At 46.1% G+C, this 26,266-nt stretch overlaps 1 protein-coding gene across 1 annotated transcript in view; it reads right to left on the bottom strand.

Annotated features, from left to right (window-relative positions):
* The window catches only part of LOC144783927 (vomeronasal type-2 receptor 26-like), a 56,510-nt gene extending 30,459 nt beyond the window's left edge, over positions 1-26,051 (bottom strand). The window contains exons 1-2 of the mRNA XM_078662661.1: positions 25,899-26,051; positions 6,380-6,607 (exon numbers count right to left, since the gene is read on the bottom strand). Of these exons, the coding sequence (XP_078518787.1) occupies positions 6,380-6,607; positions 25,899-26,051 (381 nt within the window). The remainder of the gene's footprint in view (positions 1-6,379; positions 6,608-25,898) is intronic.
* Positions 26,052-26,266: the final 215 nt, after the last annotated feature.

The raw sequence follows: 26,266 nt of genomic DNA, 5'->3' as shown, positions 1-26,266 counted from the left end.
GAATGAGTTCATTCAAGTCCACTGTCTCCAGATGATCCTTCAAGTTCTTGCGAGCTATGGAGACTTCTGCTGCGCTGTCCAACATTATCTGAGCCCACTCCCCGTTCTTGAGTTGTGTCCTCAAGATCCTCGCATGTCTGATTTTTAGACCTGCTACCTTCTTTTTGGTGAATTGAGTTTTCTTGCTTTTTGGAACGTGTTGATCATCTTTGGACTTCACGCATTCTTCCTTGTGTTCTGACCATCCTCTTCTTTCGGATTTCTGAGACGAAGTCTGAAAGGTACGAGAGGAACTTGTATCAGTATCTTGATATCTATCAGGTTTTCTGAAATTATCCCTATTCCTAAGGTTATACCTCCTTTCAGAGGGCTCCTTTTGAGGAGACCTGACTCTGGATTGGGAACGATTCTCTTTAGGAGTTTGTTTAGTGTTCTCCCACTTCTTTTTTGGAAGAGTAGGAGTGTTTTTTTAATAAAGACCTTTAACTGTGTAATTCTATTAGATTTTGTATATTACTAAGTAAGTGTTCATCCGACATTGCTTCAATATCAGGGTCAGGTCTTTAGCTGGCTAAAGCTAGCCATGTTGCTCCTGGTCTACCTATTGGACCGACCCTGGTAATGTGATTTATGTGTTGTAGGGCGCCTTTAAACCAGAGCGCATGCTCTTGGTATGTTTTGGAATTTCAATATCCTCGAAAGTAATGTATTCCATAGGTGGTTCATCTTCTTTGTAGATGTGAAACACTTTAGTTGCTGGATTTGCTTCAGGGAAGATTATCCATGAATAGAATACCTCTGTCTTGTGATATTTATGTGTCTCTATCACAAAAACTACCCTACCACCTCTTGATGATAGGCCATTTCGTTTAAGTTTTATAGTAATGGCTTTTCTTAAATTTTCTGGAATGCTTATAGCATCTTCATCGGCTTCATTAAAGCCTGTAAAGTTTAAAGCTTGTATGGCGTTGTCGCCTCTACCCTCAGTCGAGTTGTTGTCCTCGTTTTCGGTCATTGTTTAATGAAACTTTTGCAGAGCAAGTTTCAAGGAAACAAAGATATGGTACACAATATTTTTGGAATACTGTATCCTTCAACGTTGAGTAAACAAAAAAGCTAATACCAAGAATTTTCGTCCTACTCAGCTATGGCGGATATTTTATCATTTTACCCAGTCCAGACGTCTATTGGAGTATTACGGAAAAAAGGGGTCTCTGAAAAAAGCACAACTGAGTTACTTTATTATCCAGCGTTAAATTAGTGCCTTACCCAATGTTGGGCGCCATGTTGTGTAGTTCCTATATTCCCATTAGGCTCTGCGCATTGGAATAATATATCCTATAGATTTGACATAGGACTTACGTCAACTAGGTCTCTATCGAATATACTAAACTTAATTGTCAGTGCCAGCTAGCTCAGAGGTCACTAAAACTTTCTCGAATTCACAAGAAGGGATTAGTTTCTGACAACCGCATAAACATGATAACTTTGTTTCCCCAAGAATAAAACGTATGTTCAGAGTCGTGGAAACAATAGATAAGTATTTCACTCAGTCAATTAATTGTGCATGCTTCGTTTCTTCAGAGTTTTCAGAGAAATAGTGAGACTGGCGTTTTCAATAAAAAGGTTCATTGAACAGTCTTCTTTCTCATGCAAGAGAAGTGAACTGCTACAATCGTTAGACAGAATGCAAAGTATAATGCGTACAGTGAGAATAGTATTATAAAATAATGCTGTAAGAGCATTGTATGGTTTCTAAGCCATATTTAAATACATACATAAATACACAGGCTAAAATACTCAACTGTTGCTTCTAAAATACGCCTACCCCAATGTACCTAACCTAAGTCTAGTACGAGGGAAGAAGTAAGTATTGTCTTTTGCAAGGTTATGTTTTGCCAAGAATCTACCAAAGGTTTCTCTAGGTTCTAATCAGCTCTATACCTTACAATGAAGGAGGTCTGGTATCTCTGTCTCGGGACTCGATTTCCCATAACCTCGCAAGGGGAGTCAGAAACACTGGAGCTGGATTTCTCAGCAGAGGAGGGCAGCTTCCTCATCAGTGCGTCAGCTGGAGAGTCGGCTTTCTTCGGCACTTGCTGTAGCGAGCTGCGTCGGGCAAGTAGGTCGTCAAACTGCTCCGAACCACCGTGCTTTGCCATAGCAAGTTAAGGTATATTTATACCTTGAAGGTGTTTAGGAATGCCATAGTTGACGTAAAGTCAGGCATATGAACGTCATGAATGAACTCCTGGGGAATAGTTGTTCATTGTAAAACTAACTGAGTTCTTGGAGAAATCGATATTCTAGCAAGGGGAAGTCCCTAACAGATTAAGCTGGTTTTCCAAGAAACCGTTGTGACGTTTGGTGAACAGATGGAAGTAGCCATGCCTGTATTAGGGTAGCATGGGCTTTGCCTAAATAAGGGCTTGATTTCTATGCCTATATAAAGAAACGCGAATTGTACCTATCTAAGTGCATGAATCTGGAAAATCCATTCGGAATCTAAAATGATACATAACAAGGGATATGAGGGGGCGTGGCCACAGCCATGGTTACATGCAAGGGCAGCAGAAAGAGCAAGCGAAAGGTGAGGGCAAATAAAAATTAAACAGGGGTCTAGCTACCCTGGCTACGCTTGCAAGCTCCCTTATGAGATGTAGCTATTGTAAAATTAAAATCAAGTTAAATAACTGTGTGAACATGAAATGCATAAAACAATCAAAAGTCCGCCTTTCCAAGATGGCAGCTGCAGTCAAGAGCCAGGCAACTCCCAGGCACCCTAGTGCCTACAAGGAAAGGAAACAAAAGCACATGTACGTGGTGTTCACGCTGTCAATGAAGGCGATTATAGGTCACGGTGGATAAGAAGGCATGATTTATCCTGATCCAGTATTTTTAATACACCATCTACTTTGTGTGTGAATGCTGGTTCTGTGCTGTGACCTTGGAGAAAGCCAGTCTGGCATTGGTCAAGGAGTTGGAAATGCACTACGTGGTTGTGGAGTTTGATTCAACAACATATGAACTGCTGCAGCATTATGCCTTGGAGAGTCTCGAAGTCTTTGTTCTCAACATCGATAGCGAGGAGTTGAAGAGCTTTCAGCAGGACAAACTACCGCAGTCAGGCTGATCCACAAGTCGACGGCGGAGGCTTGACTTTCAACGTTGACCTGGTCTCCTCCTGGAGCTCTTCTGTAAAACTTTTCAGAAAGTATCCAAACTTTGAGGTCTTGTTGGTTCTGAGTTTCTTTGGGGAAACCAAGGGTTATTATTTTCAGACAAGGGTTCAGGGACTCTAGATTGTCTCTTGGGGGCTAAGTCTCTATTTCCTCCAATGCACCTGCACAGTCCAGGAAAAATCTAGTTGTAACTGGTCAGCTGTGGTGGTCCTCTCTTTGGCTTGGTGGGTGACTTCTTCCAGCTCTGTTGTACCTGTTGCTGATCAGGGAGTCCACTTTCTTCCTTTGAATCAGGCATAAACTGTTCTTTATGGACCCTTGTGAGTGTAGCAGGTACAGTCCTTTGGAAGGTAAGCCTTCTTTGGGGCAGTCTAAGGGTCCAGCAGAGCAGTCATCTTCTTCTGATGTTCAAGGCAGTGATCTGAGAAGCTTCTTGGCTGGCAGGATGGGGGGAAGACCTGAACCAACAGGGTTAAAACTACTTCCCTCTGCTATGATCCATTCCTTCAAAGAGTGGCATATGTTTTACCCAGAATGCACTGTTCTTTCAAAAATCTAAATGGAGAAATTCTCCCCTTGATGTGTATTTGTGTGGCTAACATCTGACGACACTATCCTTCCGGGCCCTCTCATAATCTAATTAGGGGGGCTCCCATTTGGCTGGAGATCAAGGAAGTGAGGGTTGGCCTGGTACCTTTGACATCTGTTCTCCTGTCTTTGAATTCCAGCTCATCTCCCCAACACTCTCCATCTCCCTGGCTTCTCCAGAAAGCAAATCTCCCCCCACCAAATGAATGTATTGTTGCCGCCCCAGCCCTCCTCACGCCTATGTAGATAGAAGCTTGGCTCAAGTAGTAAAAGGCTGACCAATCTGAAGAGGCCGCTACAGGGCAGCTGTAGGTAACTTAAGGATAATAAGCTGGTTGTTGGATTTATTGTAACCATCATTCTGACACTTTTAATGTTATGTCTAGCTTATTCCAATCAAAAGTTAGACTTTATGAAGTGTATTAAAGCCTTCCTGTGTTAGCATATGGGGCCAGCAGCATTACAATAGGGAAAACAACTTTGGCTGTTTTTCCTAACCAGAGCATAGAAAGCATATCTTATATTGTCCCTGCTTTTTTTAACAATGCACCTAGCCCTGCAGCACCTTCCCCGGACCTTGGGGTTCCCTTATAAGTTAAAAAAATGTGGTTTGTGACTTTAGAAATACCTTTAATTCAAAAGTTTTATTTGGCAATAGTTTTATTCTAAAACCAGCCTGCAAGACAGGCCTGGCTTTAAAAATACATCACATCAGTGCTCATCTCATCAGAGCTCAGCTCGTCATGAGCCACGGTGGTCGTGTGCTCATGACGAGGTGAGCCCGTCATGACCATACCCGTTCCTTTAGGACACTCGCACAGCAGGGGAATTTGCCCACCATGCGAGTGTTCTAAGGCTCGTCATGAGCACACGAGCACCATGACTCATGACGAGCTGAGCTTGTCATGAGACTCGAAGGTGTTAAGTGCATTAAATCCACTGGAGTCTGAAAACCGACATGCCGTACCATAAACTAGGGACTTACAGGTAGGTTGTCTTTGCCAATAAGAATTATGATAGTTACCATATACCTTTAGAGGAAAGAGTACTGGCCCTGGGCCTAGTTAGCAGAGCCCAGGGAACTTTCAGTCAGTAACAACCAGCATCAGTCAAAAAATAGGTGTGATCAGGGCAAAAAGGATTCCTTCTCTACATATATAATGGTTGCAGATGCAATGAAGGAATATATTTAAGTAAGGTCAAAATTAGCTTCATGATGGTAGTATGCCATCCTGTTGAGACACTTCTTAAAAGCATTGCATAGTCACAATTGTGATAACACGTGTTAGTAGGAGAAATCTGCAATTGTTCACATCTTGAGGTATAAGCATGAGCTGGGCTGTTTGAGGAATGGAGTGCTGTAGATTTTCAAACCCTATTACATAGAAAGGGAGGACAGTGTAATGACTCTTGAGGTTACTTTCTAGTGTAAGGTCAGAAGGAAAACAGGTCTACTCATTTATGTTCTCTTCACAGGTACATCCCTGATGTTGGGCACACTTATAAGGGTCTTTGTGCGGAAAACACAATAAGTTCCTCAATGTTAAATAAACAGTTTCAAATGTTCATCTATGTAGCGCACTCAACTCTTCAACCATTAGGACGCATTAGGACAGTTGCGTCACCTGTAGGAGCACCTTTAACCTCCGTAAAACAACACCACATCGTACTCACCCAGTATTCTAGAAAACGCAGTGCGCCGTGCCTATCCTTCTACTCTTCACAGGTACCACATAGAAGGTTCTGTCGTCTTCTGATTTAACCGCTGCTCCTCCATACCAAGCATTATGTGAATGGAGATGACACATTTACAAATTCCTCAAAGGTTTTTATAGAAAGGTAAACGTGTAGGTGTTAGATATGTATTATTTTACATTTTTGTTATTTCAGTCTATTCTAGCACTGTCATGCTGTAATGCTAAGTGTGAAGAAATATCCAAATGATTGTGGCTCACACTCACTATTTTAACTTCCATTTTTTTGTCAGTTCTTTCAGAAAAACCAGGCGCTCATCTACCTGGCATTGTGACCAGAAATAAAACCTTAATCAGTAACTACAAGTAAAAAATAAAATAAATGTTATTAATCTGTTATGTGAGTGTAGAAGAAAGGACACTCTAGTTCGAAGGTTTCCTTTTATATTGTTTGTTTTAGTTGATTTAACACAGGTGTGTATGTTTTATTACATTGGGGTATGTCATATTGGTGTTCGCATAGTGAAGTGTGATCAACATGTCCGCCATTTTGACGGAAGAATATAACAAATACACACACTTCATACCTTAACATCCTCCATCATGCTGGTCAAACAAACTGTCAGCGCTGATGTGACAGTTTACAAGTCTAAATATGGCTTTACCAATATTAACTGAGTAATAACCAAAGATGGCAATTTCCCTTACAGAGAAAACTGACAAAGAATAATAGTAAACTCTAGATATGGCAAACAGTATACTGTCTGCATGGTGGATGGATGCATTACCCTTTGATGGAGGATTGTCTGCCAGTACACAAAACTCTAAAACAGGCCCTTTATTTTATCTAGACATCATTTAGACTGCAAGCTAATTCTGGAGGCTTGCTCTAAAGACCTTAAGCAAATGTCTTACCTGAGTAAATTTACCTCCCCAGTAGATCATGCTTTGGTTGATGATAAGTTGATGGCTTCTTTCTGCTTTAGCATCGTAAGTGCCCACTCTCTCCAAGCTGCTGGTGTTACTGGATGTCATGTGCCAGTACAACAAGTCAAAGAAAGGCGGAGAGTCTCCGTTTGCATCAAAGTAGGGGTCTTTTCCATCAAAGTTCCTTCTCCGGACAGACTTCACATAGTGCAACATCTGCAGACACAATATATTTATGGATAGGATACCCCAATAGTAGAAAGAACCCCCAATAGTAGCAGGTAACCATAACTAATTTTGGCTAAGGAATATGGATCAATATGTAGCAGCCATCTAAATAAGGTCAGGGACACTCCCATGTAAATTATAACCACAGTTATTCAGCCATATTGTATGTGGCTTCCATGATGTGATGTAATAAATTAGGTAGATTCTATTTTAGATTTTTACAGGGAGGAAAATTGGTGTTGTATAGAAAAAGCTTCAAACACAGCAAATAACATAAGTAGAATGTGCCAGATACATTCCATAAACAGGTGACAAGCTGATTTCATTATCATTGAAGCGTAGGGGACAAATTAGGTAGGACTGGTCAAACCACAAAGGACATGCTCTACATGTCTAGTGATGGAGGGAGGAGGTGCATTTTCTGTAATTTCTGAAGACCGTGATGTAATAATTCGGTAACTGGTATATATATGAATTATGGAAAGTTCATTAACGATTATGTGTGTTTTCATTGTGACAATGTGTAACCAATTCCATCAAGTTTAAGATCACTTAAACTACTGAAGGGTCTGGCATAAGTAAGTCTGATATTATTGGTACTTTTATAAGGGTGTGTGAAGTGGACTACCACGCCAATGTCTGGTGATGCTGAAAGAGAGAACCTGCTGCAGACAGAAGAGCTATGTTAAACAGAGCACAAATGATGTGTCTTCAGTTTTTTTTTCTGAAGGTGCAACAAGGGGGTGCAGGGTGAGGGTCCAGGGCAGAGCTTTCCACAGCCCAGGAGCAAGTGCAAAATACAAGCATCCTCAAAGGCTAGAGCCGTGAAACAGATGATCATGCAGTAGCTGTTGACTGGAACATCAAGGAGGGTAAGAAGGAGAATAGATTTTCAGAATGGTTGTAGAATCAATGATAGGTTTATGAATGATCCTTGCCATGTTTTATGAATGGAGTAAAGGAGGATTTGCATAATGTGCAAAGGAGATAGACATGAAGGGGAAATTCCCACTCAATGTGGCAACTGAAATGTCCCTGTCTGCAGGGTTCTGTGAAACATCCTATCCACCAATGATGTTTCCATGGCAAAAGATTTGTTGGCAGGTGGTGTTACTCATGCATGTAGAGTGAGATCCAATAACACACAGAGATCTATATGAAATGTGGTCCATCTTTGACCAGGCAAGAAATCTCATTTTAATTTTTTTTATAATCTTTTAAATAATTAAGATGAGAGAAATACATTTGTACAAGCAATATTGGTTCATCAACAAAAACGCATGATAGATCGAACAAAAAACAAACAATCTAAACATCTAAAACCGTTACTCTACCACTACCTTGTTAGTGCTCACCATTAGATTCAAACCCCCCCTAAAACAGAGCCCACATTTCTGCAGCTTTTTTGGTTGTGCCAATCCTTTGAGGGTAAAGTTTCTCATATTTCTTAACGCCTTTCATTTTGTCCACCGAGAGCCCGAATCCTGGTACATGCACTGATTTCCATCTCTGCAAGATCAATGATTTGCTGCTAGTGACCCGATATATAAAAGTTGTTAATGTAATGTTAAATGAGCACTCAACCTGGGGAATCCCAAATAGTCCCATTTGTAGATTGGGTTTGCCTAATACTTGAAGTTTGTGACTTAGCCCCTCCATAACCTTGCTCCAAAAAGAAAATAATTTTGGACAGAGATATATTTTATGGAACCAATCCTCACAGACATGCCTGCATCTAAAGCAGTTAGCCAATGCAGATAAGTGCATTTATCTGATCTGGTTCAGGGTATAATATAGAGCCCATTTTGAAAAGAAAGCCATGCGTTTTTAATTGGATCCACATACGGCATTATAAGCCATGAGATTGTACCACTGCCTACTTAGATAATCCATCCTTCCTTCGAGAGGTGATGACAATAAGGAAAAGGCTAGACGTATGAAGGTAGCAGTTGATACCAATTGCTTACGTCTACAAGTTTCATTCTGAAATGTGCTCTGCTAGTATATTCATTTATTTATGCGTTTTTATATAGCGCGGACTTTACCCGAAGGTGTCAGAGCGCTTCACAATAGGAACAGAACTGATACATGAGAACATTACAAGTGAGCAAAATACAAAAGCAAACGTTACATTAAATGACGCAAAAATGACAATCGTGAGCCAACAAAATACAAGAGGTAGCAAACGGTGCATTACAAAAGTGACAATCGTGAGCCAACAAAATACAAGAGGTAACAAACTGTGCATTACAAAAGTGACAATCGTGAGCCAACAAAATACAAGAGGTAGCAAACGGTGCATTACATGAGGAAAAAGTGACATGTGCAGGTTACAAAAGCGTACAAAATAAACAGAGGTAAAATACAGTAATATATGGAGGACACTCAAGCACAAGATCAAACGTTACGTAGGCACTGGTGGCACTTGTGCAGGTATCAAAACAAACAAGTTTAAGAGGTAGAAAACAGTGTGTTACAAGAGAAAGTGACGGGTGCATGTTACACATGAGTCCCAAACACAGGTAGGATAATACTGCAAAAAATGGCAAACTCTCAAACCACAAGAACACACTGGGAGGACACTTCCAAAGTCATGCAAAGTAGATTTTTCAATAATTAAAAGGGCTTCCTATAGGTAAAAGAGAGGGCATGGATTACATTTGGAAGTGTCTTTGAAGGAGGAGAACTTTGAGGTCAGTTTTGAAGGCCTGGGAGGAGGTGGTGGTCCGGAGCTGAGGCAGAGGTGAGTTCCAGACTCTCACTGCACTGCCTGAAAAGGATTGGTCCATCGATCTTTCCTTCTTGAAAGTGGGAGGTTCCAGCAGTAGATTTTCCGCATTTCTTGATGGTCTAGAGCCTCCAGAGAGTTTCAGTTTATTCGCCAGGTAGCACAGAGAGGAGGAGTGCAAGGCTTTGTGGGTGATGCAGGCAGTCTTGTAGATAGCTCTAGCCTCGATGGGAAGCCAGCGGAGGGTGGATAACATGGGAGTAATGTGGTCACTTCTTTTGGCCCCATAAATGAAACGAGCTGCTGAGTGGAGAACAGACTTAAGGGGGGATAGGTGGGATTTGGTGAGGCCAGTCAGAAGAGAATTGCAGTAGTCCAGTCTGGAGAGGACCAGCGATTGGACCAGGGTTTTATGGTCATGCTCCGGGAAGAAGCAACGAATCCCCCATAGAAGGCGCAGTTGGTATCGGGCAGACTTTGCAATTGAATTAATGTGGGAGAGTAGATTGAGTTTTGTGTCGAGTATGACACCGAGGGATTTTGCGCTGTCGACAATGATGGGTTTGTTGTTCAGCAGATTCATCTGGTCCATCCATGATTGAACCGGGGGAGGAGAAAGAGAGGAGGAGAGGAGGAGGAATTCAGTTTTGGAGGGATTCAGAATCAGTTGATGTGTTGACATCCAATTTTGAATGGAGTCGAGGGTAGGGCTTAGGACGGAAAGATCGTGAGTGGAGGCAACCTTGAGGTAGATTTGAGTGTCGTCTGCGTAGAGATGATCGTTGACCCCAGATTTACTTAGGAGATTTCCCAGAGGTTCCAAATAGAGATTGAACAATGTGGGTGCAAGAATAGAGCCTTGGGGAACACCTCGACCCACCGCCAGAGGAGATGAAAGACAGTCCGCTTTTTTGATCATTTGGGATCTATCAGAGAGGAAAGAAGCAAACCATTTAAGTACAGTGCCCTCCATGCCCATTCTCTGTTGAAGAGTGTTGAAGAGAGTGTTGTGATTGACAGTGTCAAAGGCTGCCGAAAGGTCAAGGAGAATTAGAAGACAAGATCCCCCCGAGTCTAGTATTTGCAGCGCGTCATCGATCACTTGCAGCAGGGCAGTTTCAGTGCTGCAGTTTTGGATGAAGTCGGACTGAAGATTGTCAAGAAGATCATTGTCCTTGATATGACGAGAGAGTTGTTTCGCAACACATCTTTCTGTGATCTTCGCAAGAAAGGGTAGGTTAGTGATGGGGCGGAAGTTGTTGAAGTCATTGGCAGCAGCAGTGGGTTTTTTAAGCAGGGGGGTGACCTGCCCAGTTTTGAAGGGAACAGGAAGGGAGCCTTGACAGAGGGAGAGGTTGACCAGAGTGGTCCAATAGGGACGAGAATGGGTATAGAAGTCAATGGCAATGGCACTAGGGATGGGGTCGAGCGAGTGGTTGGAGGGCTTTGTTTCGAGGATGCACTTGAGGAGGACCTCTTCAGAGATGGGGTCGAAGTTCTGCCAAATGGCTAGAGATTTGCGCTCCTCTGGAGGGGTAGAATGAGCAACCTGAACCCCAAGTGATTTCACTTTTCCGTCAAAGAATACAGCGAAATCAGCAGCTTTCTTAGAAGAATCCTCCAATTTGGAGGTTGGGGGAGAGTAGTTAGTATTCTTGATGAGGTCAAATAGCTTTTTGGGTCTATTTTTGGCTGAGTCAAGGAGGGTTCTGAAGTGTGACGCTTTCCCAAGGAAGAAGTGCTTGTGGTACTTGGATCTTGCTTAACGAAAGGTAGCCAAATTATCGGTGGAGGGTGGTTGCCTCCATTGTTTCTCCAGAAGTCTTAGGTGCTTCCTTTCTTCATATAGGGATTTGTTGAACCAGGGTGCTGAGGGAATGGGCCTTTTCTTTTTGCTTTGGAGAGGAGCGACGCTATTGATTTCGACTGCAAGGACTGAGAGGCATTGTGAGGTGAGATCATCAACATCTAGGTTCAGGTCTAACCTTGGAAGTGACAGCAAAGCTGATTCACAGAGGGAAACAGTGTCAATGTTTATAGCGTCACGGAACCAGGAGGGAGCCCTCTTAGGTTGGCCAAGAGTTATAGAGTGCGCTAGGTGAAGAGAGAATGGAATGAGGAGGTGGTCAGACCAGTCTACGTGAATAGGGGTAGCGATAGACAGCATGCCTGCTTTAGAAATAACAAGGTCCAGGATGGAGCCCTTAGAGTGTGTTGATTCTGTGCAGTGCTGGATAAGATCGTTTGTAGAGAGGAAGGTGGCCAGCAAGTTCGCGGAAGAGTCTTGCAGGGAGCCCCAGTGGAGATTAAAGTCCCCCACGAAGGTCTGATTGTCACTTTGTGCGTATTGGTCGCTGATGAAGTCAGTGAGTTCCTCCATAAACGAAGGGCTGCTGCCAGGAGGGCGGTATATGACATGGAATCTGAGGGGTGAGCGGTGGTGTACTTGAAGCTCAAGAGATAGACACTCAAAAGTGTGGAAGGTGCTAATGGGAAAGGCCTTGAGTTGAAGGGAGTTTCTAAAGATGACTGCAACACCTCCCCCAACTTTAATAGGTCTGTCATTCCTGAAAATAGAATATCCTGTGGGTAGCAGGAGATCAAACATAGTGTGAGAGGTATCGTTGAACCAGGTCTCTGTTAGGAACAACAGGTCAATATTGTGAAGGGTGATGGTATCAGAGATTTCGAGTTTGTTTAATTGCGGATCTGCAGTTGTGGAGCAGACATCGCAGTTCTGTCGAGACTATTTTGGTGACGGGGGCACTTGGGCTAAGAAGGGTCATAGGGATATTATACCTATATGGGGGTGCACGGAAGGGTTTAGGTGGATGCTTGGTTCTGACAGAGGTGATGGTTGGAATAGAGTAGGTCGTTGGGTTACTCGGAGAAGCTGGTTGAAGAAGGGTGGCGTTCAAGGGCTTGTGTGAATGAGCGCTGTTTGCAGATGGCAGGTTGTGCTTGACTATAATGGGGTGAGGGGGCGAGGTGCATTTCGTGGGGAGGTGAGAGTTATCCAGAGGAGTTGAGGTGAATGGGGAAGTTGAAATCTTAGAGCTTAAAAGTGAAATTGAAGCTACCAGCTGGGAGATGGAGGTGATAAGAGAGCATAGCTTATTTTCAAGAGAGAGTAGGGCAGAGCACGGAAGGTTGGGTGTCTCGACGGCAAAAGGAGGGGGTGATATAGGTGGTGGGAGGCAGGGAGAGGTGGGAGGACAGGAGGAGAGTTGTGGTAAAGGGTTCATAGGTGGGGAAAGGGGGAGGTTGAGAGCGGGGGTTGGTGTATCAGAGGTGAGGGGAGAGTTGTCTTTGTTGGCGTTGCACGAAGGAAAGGAATTTAGGACATGTTTAGGGGGAGATGGGTGCGGAACAAGACGGTGGGGAAGGAGAGGGGAGGACTGAGAGGTGACATAGGAGTGTAGGAGGTTTGGGAGGAAAAGAGGGGCGGTGGTTGGAGAGGTCCTGTTGGCTAGGAGAGGTGGTTGTGAGGGAACCGGTATCTGGTAGAGTGGGGGGGTTGGGAGAAGGGGAAGTTGAGGACAGGGAGAGGTTCTGTTGGGCCTGATGGGGGGAGATGGAATGTGTTACCAGGGGGGTAAAGGGGGCAGCACAGCATTGCTAGCGGAGAGGGGGAAAGGAGAGAGATGCAATGGGATTGTGAAGAAATCGGGGAAAGAGGTGAGGGAAGGAGGGGGTAGAGAAGAGGGGGAAAGGGATGAAAGGGGGGAGCATAAGGAAAGTTAGGTGGGGGAGGAGGTTGGTGGAGGGGTGGACTAAAAAAGGGAGTAGCAGATAGAAATAGGGGGGACGAGAAGAGATTGGGGTACCGGGACAGTGCAGATTGGACGAGGAGCGTATTGCCTGGTGGTAAGGCTGACGTGACGAAAGGGGGAGTAAACTGTGAAGTGGGAGGAAAGGGAGAGGAGGGCACAAGGGAGGGGGAGGGAAGAGGGCTGACCTGAGCCTCCCGAGGGTGCAGTCTGTTGGAGTGCAGGGGGGTCAAGGGAGGAGAAAGGGAGTAAAGGGTGGAGTTAGATGGGGAGTCAGGAGAAAGCCTGGTCGCAGGGGAGGGGAGTAGGGAGGGGAAGAGGTGGTCAAAGAGAGAGAGACAGGTGTCTTTGCCTTGGATCAAGACAGTACCGTTGTTATAGATTGAGATGGTGAGGGAGCCGTTGAAATACGCAGAGGGGGAAATCTTTAGTTGTTTCCAATGAGGGATAGAGGAGGAGGAGGTGACGTTAAGGGAATTGGATAAGCTGGAGGATCAAGAGTGGGTGTCGTGAGTGAAGAAAATGAAATCATTTTTGCGCCTCCCAGAACGATAATTGTAAAATTGGTCAACAAAAAGGGAATCAGGGAAACGTTCAATAGTCTTATGCTTCAATTGTTTAACTGAACCTTTGGTTTGGCCAGGAGGAAAGATGATTTTGTAGCAGTTAATTCCATCCTTTACGTGAGAGGTGGCCATGTTGGGGACGTGAGAAAGAGTACGGGGGGTATGAGACGGGTGTTCCTAGGAGAGCGGTGGTGATGAGAAGTATAAGGACTAACAGAGGGCACATATTCCAGGCGTCGGGAGTGGAAAACTAAACTAATGTGTTGTCCGGGCAGGGAGGTGGGTATTTGTTGGGCCCTTCATCTAGGTGTATATGAAACCAACTGGCACAAGATAATATTTACAAGGGAAATTATTACATATGGTAGTACCAACTGGATCACTGTCAAATCCATCACAATGAACAATTAGTCAAAGTAAAGCAGATCACAAACGAACACAATTAGTCAAAGTAAAGCAGATCACAAACGAACACCCAGTGACTATTGGTGGTCACTGAACTTAGCATCAGCCTGACACATAGGTACATTCGGCACCAACCGCATTGTACGCCCATAATCTCAGCCGACCACTATTGGACCCTAATCAGAAACCATAATGACAAGGTTGCTACCAATGCAGCGAGAGTCCTGACTCAATCAGAAATGTCCCCACGGATAAAGGTGTCATAAGCGGTGCAGCTGGCACTGCTTGCTGCACAGCTGTAGAAGGCCTAAACGGTGCAGCTGGCACTACTTGCTGCGCAGCTGTAAAAAGGCCTAAACGGTGCAGCTGGCACTACTTGCTGCGCAGCTGTAAAAAGACCTAAACGATGCAGCTGGCACTACTTGCTGCGCAGCTGTAGAAGGCCTAAACGGTGCAGCTGGCACTACTTGCTGCGCAGCTGTGGAGGGCCTAAGCGATACAGCAGGCACTACTTGCTGCGCAGGTGAAAAGGCCTAAATGATGTATCAGCAGAGTACTTGCTGCGCTGAAGAGAGTGAGATCCTTTCTGCCCACCCGTGGCGCTCAGCAATTACCGGGCTCAAACACTGCTTCTTAGGGCCGAAGGTGATGCTGGAGCAGCAAAAGTGGGCTCAGGATAAGAGGAGCATGAGAATCACTGTCCTAAATCTTGCTTTCATCCGCCATTTGGGGTCAGGTGCGGTGAGCTGGGTGATGGGATAGGAATCCTTTATCTAGTACTTATTTGGGAGGGTTTAAGCAGAGCAGCGGGGTATGGCTTAGCATAGGGGCTCATAATCAGATCAGAGAACCCCTTGAGCAGAACAACATTGCAGGGAGGCAGTCTCTGATTATATCAGGTTCCAGACACGGCGCCGTTGTAGAGACAGGCTAGTGATTGGAGCCTACTTCACTGCAAGATGGACCCCCACTGCTTCACTCAATCTGTGAGGCACTCATTCCCGCTGCTCCACGCAGCACCGGCAGCTCTCCCTGTAGGGTCCCAATCTACTATGGCTCGCAAGAGATGGCAGGAAAGCGCAGGCCAACCACTTCAGTCGAGCTGGGGGGGCACAAGCGACACCCCCACCGCCGCTAGCACCTGGCAGTTCACGAATCCTTAACCCCCAGATTGAATTCTGCGCCTCACACTGGACTGTATGCAGGAGCAGAAGAACATCACGGGCAGAGGTAGGCGAGGTGCGTGGTGGTTCGATGCGTGCCCCCCCCCACAGGCCCCGTGTAAGCACTAGAACACGGCGCTTCACCGGGTCAAATAAATCTCCCTTCATTGACGGTATCCGCTACCAGTACATATGTCCAAAGATGCTCATAGATTTGGAGGAAGGAGAATGACAGCTCTGGTGTACCTTTGTTCCTGTCCTCAAATATCTGTGAACATTTTTTAATGTGCCCTCTCAAAAGGAGTGACCCAAAACCCAGTACCCAGCCTTTTACCATTTCTTGCTAATCGATTCCGGAAGGGATATGCCTACAGTTTTAATTTCACATAGATGTACAGATGGATGGGTCAACGTGAAACAGTAATCAATCTGTAAATGAAGAAATCTCCTAACCACCATAAGGGTAAGGGGGACGGTGGCAGCTTCTTCCCGACTCCGCTTGGCGCCATACTCTGAGCATAGTTGCTCTTTCAGTGTTTTACTATCTAAATCGGCTCCGTGAGCTTATGGAAATTTTATGTTTAAAAGTTGCATTTATTTTTAAATTGGATTGAAACTGAACTTATTAGTGGCACGCTGTTCAAAATACCGCATACTCACACGCATTTGAGGGACCAGCTCCTACGGTAGCTCGACCTGTGCCTGCACGCCCGGTCCGACCCTCTACCCAATCACGGGTGCGGAAGGCGGGGCAGAGGCAGGCACATTCAGGGGGGCGAGCGGTTAGCGCTCTAGCTCTCCCCTACTCGAGGGATATAAAGCAACTTGTCAGCTACAACGCGCAGTGTTGACGCGCAGTGTGGCGCCTACTCCTGCGCATAAGACGAGCCGAAGACTAGCCCGTCTGCGCCCGTCCGCGACAGGACGAGACCAGGGGCAGGGGGCTATGGCGGACTGCATCTTTCGTCATGAGATACCCTCTAGCAGCAGGCATACATATACCAGACAGACATTACTGGATATTGATAGGTACGCTCCTATACTATGCACCCACAGGGTGGGAACCAATCTAGAGGGGCCTTTCTCTTGTTGGGGGTGTCATGAGCAATTTTCCATCTGCGCTGAAACCGGACCAAGTCAGTCACGGTTTCGGTTACCAGTCCCTAATATACACCATGCAGGGCTGAATGATACTCCTCCTAAGGGCTCAACTCTAGACTGTAAGAGCTTATTATGCAGTATCCGCTCCCTAGTTAAACATGCAACCCAGGTATGGGATCTCATAACATCTGAGAGACCACATTTATGTTTCCTTACTGAGACATGGCTGAAGCCACATACTATCCCGGCCATAACACTGGGGGTACCGCTAGGGTATAAAATGGTGAGGCTGGACCGCCCAATTAAAACAGGTGGGGGGATAGCCATTGTGTTCAAACAGGAGATGGATGTCATCATTACTGAGACAGTGTGTACTCCCCAGATGGAGCTCCTGATCTTTAGAATGAATCCCAGCTCAAGGGAAACTAGGAAGGGAGCTTTAGTCTACCGCCCCCCAGGTCCGAGTGAGAATTTTTCTATTCAACTTGTTGAAGCTTTGGCACCCCATGTGCAGGAGAATTCGGATTTCCTTCTGGTAGGGGATTTTAACGTCCACAGTGAAATTGCTAACTGTGCTGAGGTCAAGACTCTATTAACCGACCTGGGCACATTGGGGCTCAAAAAGATAAATCAGGGGCCTACACACTCGGCAGGCCACACACTGGACTTAGTGTTGTCCAATTCAACTACCATAAAATGTATGCCTCCCACCCAAGTGGAATGGACAGACCATTCCATCATTGGATTTTACACCCGCACCAATTATAAACTGAAGGCCACACAGAGGGTGATGGCAGACATCAGGAGACCCTGGCACAAACTAACACCAGAGCGTTTTAGGGGGAAATACATTGAACCCAGTTGTGATAATAATAATAATAATCCACATTTGTATAGCGCACAATCACCCGTTAGGGTCTCTAGGCGCTGGGGGCCGTCGGGAAGATTAAGCAAGCTATTGCCCAGAGTCACACGGTGCTGGGATAATCTGCCGCCGGCCCCGGGGATCGAAACATGATCCCCAGATTCCAGCGTCAGTCGCCCTGGCCGCGGCGCCACACCTCTCCCCATGTGGGGGCAATGTTACCACTGCACTGTGTAAGTTTGAGGAAGCAGTGACAGTGGCTATAAACGGTGTTGTACCTTTGAGAACATTTAAACCTCGAGCTGCTCCCAAACAAGAAGTTTGGTTCACGGATGACCTGAGACAGTTAAAACTAACTACGAGAATGTTAGAAAAACTATGGAGGGTTACACGCAAGGCTGAGGATAAGGAGAACCACAGGAGTTCTCTAAAAAGCTATCATAAAGCCATTAGGGCTGCACGAAAACATCATATAGCAGCCCAATTATCAGCGGCAGGTAAAAAGGTAAAAGTTCTATATCAAGTTCTACAAACCTTTACTAAGCCCGCTGCTTGTGAGACCGTGGAGATAGCATCCCAGGAACTCTGTGACAATATCTCTCAGTTTTTCACCAGAAAGATTGAGGGTATATATGATAAAATTTTAGCCTCTAAGGATAATAGTAATAACATGGCCACAGCTGACAACATGGTTCAGTTACCCACTGGAGCACAAATGAACTGCGTCAGTAAGCTCGCAGAATTTCCTCCCATATCAACGGAGGAGGTAATTGCCTTAACTACTCAAATAAAGAGTGGGTGCCCCTCAGATATCATCCCGGCACGCATCATGCCATTATTGGCTAATTACCTGGGTGCAGGAATTCGACACGTAGTTAACCTGTCCCTGAGCACAGGGGTAGTTCCCCCGGATTGGAAGCGTGCACTGGTGAGACCACTGAGGAAAAACAACACCATCCCCTGGACTGAATGGACAAACTTGAGACCAATTTCACTCCTTCCATTATTAGGGAAGCTTACGGAGAAGTTTGTTAATCTGCACTTGTCGAATTATATCGAAAGTGCTGGGGGGCTAGACCCCTCCCAGTCTGGGTTCAGGCCGAGACACAGCACCGAGACCGCCTTGCTGTCCGTCGCTGACGATCTTCATATGCTACAGGATGGAGGTTTTTCCGTTATCCTGGTGCTTTTCGATCTGTCAGCGGCGTTTGACACTGTGTCACATGACATCATGACCTCCAGATTAAGTGACATCGGGCTGGAAGGCAAGGCGCTGGCCTGGCTAAGGAGTTTTCTCACAAAGCGTACCCAAAGTGTCATCTTGGGTCCGTACCGGTCGGAGGAGGTGGAGATCTCAAAGGGGGTGCCGCAGGGCTCTTGTTTGAGCCCCACATTATTTAACATCTACGTGGCCCCCCTGGCTAACATCATGAGATCCCACGGTTTCATCCCGGTATCGTACGCGGACGATACTCAACTCCTCTTTCCGTTTAAAACGTTGACATCTGAAGTGCGAAACTCCTTTGCCCGGGGGATGAAAGAGGTGGCCCACTGGATGGCATCAAACTTTCTGCAGTGCAACGTTTCCAAAACGGAGGTGATGCTCTTTGGAGAAGCTAAACGCCTGTGGACTCCTGACTGGTGGCCTCAAGATCTGGGCCCAGTCCCTGAGCCCAAACAGGTTGTGAAAGATCTTGGAGTAAAATTGGATCAGGAGCTCTCCTTGAAACAACATGGAAACCAAGTGGTCGGCTCCTGTTTCCATGTCATTGGGCTTCTCCGGAAAGTATTCCCCCTGCTCCCTGATACCACCAGAAGAACTTTGGTACAGGCGCTCGTGTTGAGCAGACTAGATTATTGCAATGGATTGCTGCTAGCTGCCAACGAGGGGATTATTTCAAGACTACAGGTTGTGCAAAACACTGCTGCACGCCTTGTTCTTAATGCTCCTGCTCGTACTCCATCTAAACCCCTGTTAACCAAACTTCACTGGCTTTCAGTGAAACAGAGGGTGGTGTTTAAAACATGTTGTGTCATTCATAAGTGCCTCACAGGGAAAGGACCCGACTACCTGACTAAAAAGTTTAATTTATATGTCCCCTCCCGATCTCTTAGATCAGGAGATCGAGAATTGCTATGTGTCCCAAGGATTAAGAAGACAAGACAAGGGGGAAGGGCCTTGCCAGTGGCTGGCCCAAAGTTGTGGAATAATCTCCCCATAGAAATCAGACAATGCAGAGATCATCTTCCTTTCAGGAAAAAACTAAAAACTTTTCTCTTTCAGCACTAGGCTATCTATCTAGGGAGGAATGTTTTTATGATTGGGTCCTCTTTGCTCACAGATGACGCCAGAGGCGCGGAGATACTCCTTCGGGAGTCGATTCCCAGTGCGGTATAAGTTTGCAAATAAATAAATAAATAAATAAATGTGGAGTTGTGTACCGTGAGCGCTGGGATAGTTGGTAAAGTCGTGAAGGATGCGTGTTTCAGCCAGCCCACTCTGCTTACGCTTACAGGGAGGGAACGACAATGCTACATGTCCCAGGTCTTCCCTATAGTGAGCTGCTGATCACAGGTCTAGTTGTCAGCATGCCACAGCCACTCCCTCACGGCTGGTTTATACCCACACCACACCCATGCAGCACAGGCGTCACAGGACATGTGAACCTGCCAATAAAAGGGGCGGGTGCACGTGCATTCTCTTTCTGGGTGTGTCTGTGTGGTTATTATGTATGCATGAGGACCTAGGGACCTACCACATCTCATTCCCCACTGCCGGAGGTGACATGATGACGTCCGCACCACGATATTCAATCATAAAGGGCCCATGACTTGAGGTGTACAGATTTGGTGGCAGCCAAGGAACTTTGGCCGACACGCGCCTCCCGCAACGCGGTGATGACTTGAGGTGCACAGAGTTGGTTGCAGCAGAAGCACTTTGCCTGACACTGGCCTTATGCCACGTGGCGATGAGTTGAGGCGCACAGAGTTGGTGGCAGCCGAGGCATTTTGGCCGACATGGGCCTCCCACCACATGCCGATGACTTGAGCGGCATTGAGTTAGTGCCACCAGAGCTGAGGTGGTCTGCAACCTGCAATGGCGTAGGCCTCGATACACCATCCCGGTTTTAATTGTGAGCTTGGCTGGACCGTGTGTACGCCAAAGGCAGCTGGCTGTACAGACCTGACTCCTCAGCGCGGTGCAGCAGGATTTGCTGCGGGCCTGTGCTGCGGAATCCAGCGATGGCTAAGGAGGTTGCTCCGGCACTCGGTGGGCCCTCTTGGAGACACGCTGTTGGCGGCAGGTGAGCATTGAGGTCTCGGTGCGCAGGGTCGGGCAGTCATCGCTGGGAGGTGGACTGGTCTGGTGACCAGGGCAGGGATGCTTGCAAAAGATGTAGGAATCATGCACACTGCCTGAGAAGTTTGCGATGACATTAGTGTACAGGCCACGGTGGTCCAGTTTTGCCAGCACATCATTGGAATGTGTGTGATTTCTATTGCGGGGATTGTGTGCAGTGTTGGCAGGGGGCACAAGTAGTACATGTGTGCAGTCAGTTGCCCCCAAAACGTGCAGGAAGCTTGCTATGGCGTGGTTAACTTGCTTGGTCCCCAACTGTTACTGCGCAGTGTGGGTGAAATGAACATGCAGGTGTATCAGATGAAACGAATCGTGATGCTTGCGGGTATGATAAATCCTGGATAATGAGACGGTAACAGAAGTTTTGTGGTTGTAACGTTCCTTTTCTTTTCTACGAAGGTTACGACCACACGAACTTCTCTTACAGTCATTTTGTGCAGAATTGATCATCCCTGTAAGCATTCCGGTTTGTCCAAGTGCAATACATTGTACAATACTACTTTTGTGGCCATACTAACGCTTCACCATTGTCTTCATTTAGCCAACAGGTTTCTGAATACGGGGTATTGGGATTTCCAGGACGATTTACAGTTATTTCAATCCACAAGTTGCCCTGATGATGTTCCCCGTTGGGAATGTCACTCATTGTTTTTGTGTTGTTAATTTATGTTTTTGTAATAATGTACTGTTTTTCCACTACTGTTGACTACTAGACTTCATGACCTGGTGCACCCCTATTTCAGTGACTACAATCTTGTATCTAGAGCACAGAGGTGTCAAGCAACGGCTGGGCTTGATTGTGCAGGAATACTATGAATTGAGATGAGCGGGTGGTGTGTTAGGAATCAGTGTAGTCCTCTTTTTGTGACCATGTCCGTGTGCTCATGTGACCTGCTGGGGGGAGTTATAAGCTGCCTTCTCCCTTCCCACTTTGCTTGATATCTATTTCGTGTGGTTTCTGGTCTTGGGCTTGGGACAGTTATGGATTCGGTGTACTGTAGCTGATGTTCACGGGCTCGTGAGCACATTTAAGCACCTTTCCTGGCTCTTTGGATATTCTTGCCATTTCCTATACTGTCCCCGTTTTTTCCCTGCTGTTTGGTTCCTGTAGTTGTTTGGTCCTTACCCTTGTTGTTGTCCCTTCCTTGTCTGCTGAGACTTTTAGCCCGGATGGGTTAATGGGGTCGCTGGGGCTCCAGCGCTCTCTTGAGAAATCGATAACAGGAGTAGTCCGGCCGGATTACCGTAGTGAATCATCAAAGAACAGTGGGATTTACGATAGACGCACTTCCGCGTCTTTACTACCCCATCCTCATCGTTGTGTTGGGTGGAGTGGAGTTCGGGCGCTTCCGGATCAAGCAGAAGCAGCGTTGGAAGACGGCAGTGTACAGCGTCTTTGCCTGTTCTTTTCCCCGTTCTTTGTATGGGTATTTTATGAATTTTAAGGAGGTTTTTTTAGTCGTTAAAACAACTTTTTTCCTCCTTTACTGACTGGCTCTGCGTGTTACAGAGAGCCTCCCTAGTTTAACCCACCCCTCTATTTGTATGATCTGCAATCGATACCCCTTCAGCTTTGGATACCTCCACAAGACTCCTGACACAGCTACTGCGGGTAAGGAGGTTTCTGGGTGTTACTGGGCATGGTCACAGTGAGAGGTACTATGTTTTGTAGTGATATAAGTGTTAGACTGTAATACATTACCTGTTTTGTAGGTGCAGTCACGTGGAGGCAAGAACACTCTGGTCATTGCAGAAGTCCATAGAAGAATTCCCGGGGTCCCTTATTTGTCTATTCTCTTTCCCCGCCCCCTGTCCATTGCTCCTCTGCTGACTCATTGTTTCACCTTCAGTGAGTCGCTTATGGGCAAGGGTAGTGGATCGGGTCATTCATCGCTCCTGCAGTGTATGGGCATAGTCGGCAGAAACCAACAGAATATCAAGCCCACGTAAATATTACATTGCCTGAGTGATAATGGACGTTCCAACAGGGCCTGCAGGTGGGACTGCTGTTGTTCCTACCTTACAGGATGTGATGGGCGCTTTAGCTGCCCTACAAGAGCAAATCCATGATTTAAGGCAGGAAAATGTAGAGTTGAAACAGGAATTTGGGTCTATGATTAGTAGAGAAAAAGGACAGCATAGGGCTCAAGGTCCTGTTCTGCAGCCCGCAACATTCCAATATGGAGGAGGGACGGGTCAGAGCTCTGGTAGTGGGGTTCCTTTAGCGGTTACCATGAATACACCTGTTCCTGTGCCCTTAGCTCCTCCAGAGAGATTTACAGGGGATAGGGAAAAGTTTGGTACTTTTATGAATCAGTGCCAATTACATTTTATGTGTAAGCCTACTGCTTTCCCCAATGACTCGGCCAAGGTAGCTTTTACGATTTCGTATTTGGCTGGTACTGCTGCCCAATGGTCCATAACTTTGGTAGAGAGCGATAATCAGGTATTGAACAATTATCCTGCGTTTAAGGAATTAATGCATGGACTGTTTGCAAAACATGCATTTATGCAGGCTAGTGACGCGGAATTATTAAAGTTATGGCAGGGCAGACAGGATTTGCTGACGTATATTTCTACATTTAATCGTCTAGTGTCCGAAACCCATTGGCCTGTGAATAAGAGGACCTCTTTGTTCTATCAGGGTCTTTCTGAGGATCTTAAGGATGTGGTGTCGCAGGTGGTGGATCCCCCGGATGATTGTGCTGCATTTATAGACCTTGTGGTCAAATTAAATCATAGACTATCTGAGAGACGTGGGGAAAAGAGCCGGTTCCAGGTGTCCCAGAGGGTATGTGAAACCGGATGGTAAGACTACTGTAGACATTAGGACTGTGCCTGAACCCATGGAAATTGGTGGGGTCAGAGGTCCGTTGTCCTTTGATGAAAAGAAGCGATATAGAGAACTGAACCTGTGTTTGTATTGTGGCCAGGGTGGACACTTTGCCGGGGATTGTCCAGTAAAGCCCTCTGGTGCCTCTTACAGTAAGAAGATAGCATGTATGTATCTTGAGGGAATGCAGAGAACGTATGAGGTACTAGGAGCCATAGACAGGGTGCCGAGGCATTTTATCATTACCGCCCATTTATTGCTTATCGGTGGTAATAGAGTATCAGTGTCGGTGTTATTGGATTCCGGGGCTACAGGGAATTTCCTTGACATCACGCTTGCAGAGAAATTGATGATTCCCTGTTGTGTGAAGGACCAGCCAGAGCCTGTGAGGGCAATAGATGGTACGGAATTGACGTCAGGGTCCATCACACGGCGGACTGTGCCATTGTGTCTGGTGTGTGAAAATGGACACTCTGAGATGGTGTGTTTTGATCTAATAAATGCCCCATCTTTTGGTTTAGTGTTGGGTGTACCATGGCTGCAGGAGCATAATCCCAAAATTGATTGGGTACAAAGATTAGTGACTCTGGATTCACCCCATTGCTTGAAGCATTGTTATCAAGAGGCAAGTGAGCGGGCGTTTCCATTGTCTTGTGCTGTAACTGAGGCGGGTTTTGTACCGTTACAGTACATGGCATTCAAGGATGTGTTTGATGTGGACCAGGCGCAAGCTCTTCCCCCTCACAGGTCTTTTGACTGTAAGATTGATTTGATACCAGGTGCTCCACTCCCATGTAGTCAGGTGTATGCTCTTTCGGAACCCGAGGAGTTACATCTCAAGGAATACCTTGATGAGATGTTGAGGTTAGGGTTCATCCGTCCCTCCTGTTCGCCAGTATCATCGGCAATCTTTTTCATTCCGAAAAAGGAGGGCACATTGCGAGCATGTGTGGACTATAGAGCATTGAACAAAGCCACAGTGAAGAACAAATACCCGCTTCCGCTCATCCCCGTGTTGTTAGACCAACTCCGCAAGGCAACAGTGTTTACTAAGCTGGACTTGCGGGGTGCCTACCATCTTGTACGTGTCCGCCCCGGGGATGAGTGGAAGACGGCGTTTAAGACCAAACATGGCCTGTTCGAATATTGTGTAATGCCGTTTGGATTATGCAATGCGCCGGCGGCCTTCCAGTTCTTCATTAACGAGGTACTCCGGGAGCATCTAGATAGGAGTGTCATCGTATATCTAGATGACATTTTAATCTTCTCAGAGACCGGGGCTGAACATCAAGAGCATGTGACACAAGTGCTACAGAAATTGCAAGATCATCATCTGTTTGCTAAGCTAACGAAGTGTCAGTTCAGCACCCCTAAGGTGGAGTTCTTGGGGTTTATCATCTCGGCAGGAGGAGTTCAGATGGATCCTAGAAAGATCGAGGCCATTGTCACCTGGCCTATTCCAACATCGGTCAAACACATACAGGTTCTTTTGGGGTTCGCCAATTTTTATCGGCGCTTTATTTCCCATTTTTCTGATTTTGTGGCCCTCCTGACCCAGTTGTTGAGGAAGGGGATTCCTTTTGTTTGGTCCTCTGAGGCTCAGGACGCTTTTCAGCGGTTGTTGGGGAAATTTACTTCGGCGCCTGTATTGGTACATCCTGATCCTGCCCTGCCGTTTTTTGTAGAGACGGATGCCTCGTTGTGTGCTGTAGGAGGGGTGTTGTCCCAAAGGGACGTAGAGACCGGTTGTATGCATCCCATTGCCTTTTTTTCTAAGACCTTGCTGCCGGCGGAGCGAAATTACACAGTGGCCGAAAGAGAGTTGTTGGCAGTTAAGTTATCTTTTGAGGAATGGAGGCATTATTTGTGGGGAGCACGGCATACCATCACGATTTACAAGGACCACAAAAACTTGGAGTTTTTTCGTTCAGCACGTGCTTTGACACCTCGTCAGATGTGTTGGGTTCTTTTTTTTTGTGAATTTGATTTTGTCATCACGTATAGGCCCGCAGCACAGCAGATTAAGTCAGATGCACTCTCTCGTATCCATGTAGATCCTAGGAATTTGAGACAAGGAAAGGAGGATAGACCCATGATTGCTGGTAATAGGATCATAGGGGTAGTAATTATGGAGGATTTCCCTTCCTTTGTGAGAGATCGATTACGTCAGGTGGATCTAGCCCCATGGTTGTCATTACCCCATGTTTTGGTCCAGGATGGATTGTTGTATCATGAGGGTAGGTTGTTTGTTCCCCCTACATTGAGAGAAATGGTTTTGGAGTGGTGTCATTCGTCAGCTTTGGCTGCACATCCTGGAATGCTAAAGACGAAGGAGATGTGTTTACGGTGGTTTTGGTGGGAAACGTTAGTACAGGACATTCAGGGTTATGTGGCAGCTTGCCCGGTTTGTGCCACCAGTAAGCCCACTCACTGTAAGCCGTCAGGTCTGTTGCAGCCTTTAGAGGTCCCTCCTGCTCCTTGGCATACCATCAGTATGGATTTTGTGACTGAGCTTCCATCTGTTTCCGGTTTCACTGCCATTTTTGTGGTAGTTGATTTTTTTACAAAAATGGCGCATTTCATCCCGCTATCCAAGATCCCTACTGCCAGAGAAATGGCTTTGGTGTTCATGTCCTCCATTGTGCGGATTCATGGGCTGCCGTCTGCGGTGGTGACAGACCGGGGGCACAGTTTGTGTCCCACTTTTGGACAGAGTTGTGCTCGGTGCTTAAGGTGGAGACTAGATTGTCTTCTGCTTATCATCCGCAATCTGATGGGCAGACTGAACGCACTAACCAGACCATGGAGCAATATATCAGGTGTTTAGTGACTTCCCTGGCGTGTGATTGGGTAAC

Source organism: Lissotriton helveticus, chromosome 10 (genome assembly GCF_964261635.1).
Source record: "Lissotriton helveticus chromosome 10, aLisHel1.1, whole genome shotgun sequence".
NCBI lineage: Eukaryota > Metazoa > Chordata > Amphibia > Caudata > Salamandridae > Lissotriton > Lissotriton helveticus.
The sequence above is the reverse complement of the archived record's forward strand: the minus strand, read 5'-3'. Positions and strand labels throughout refer to the sequence as shown.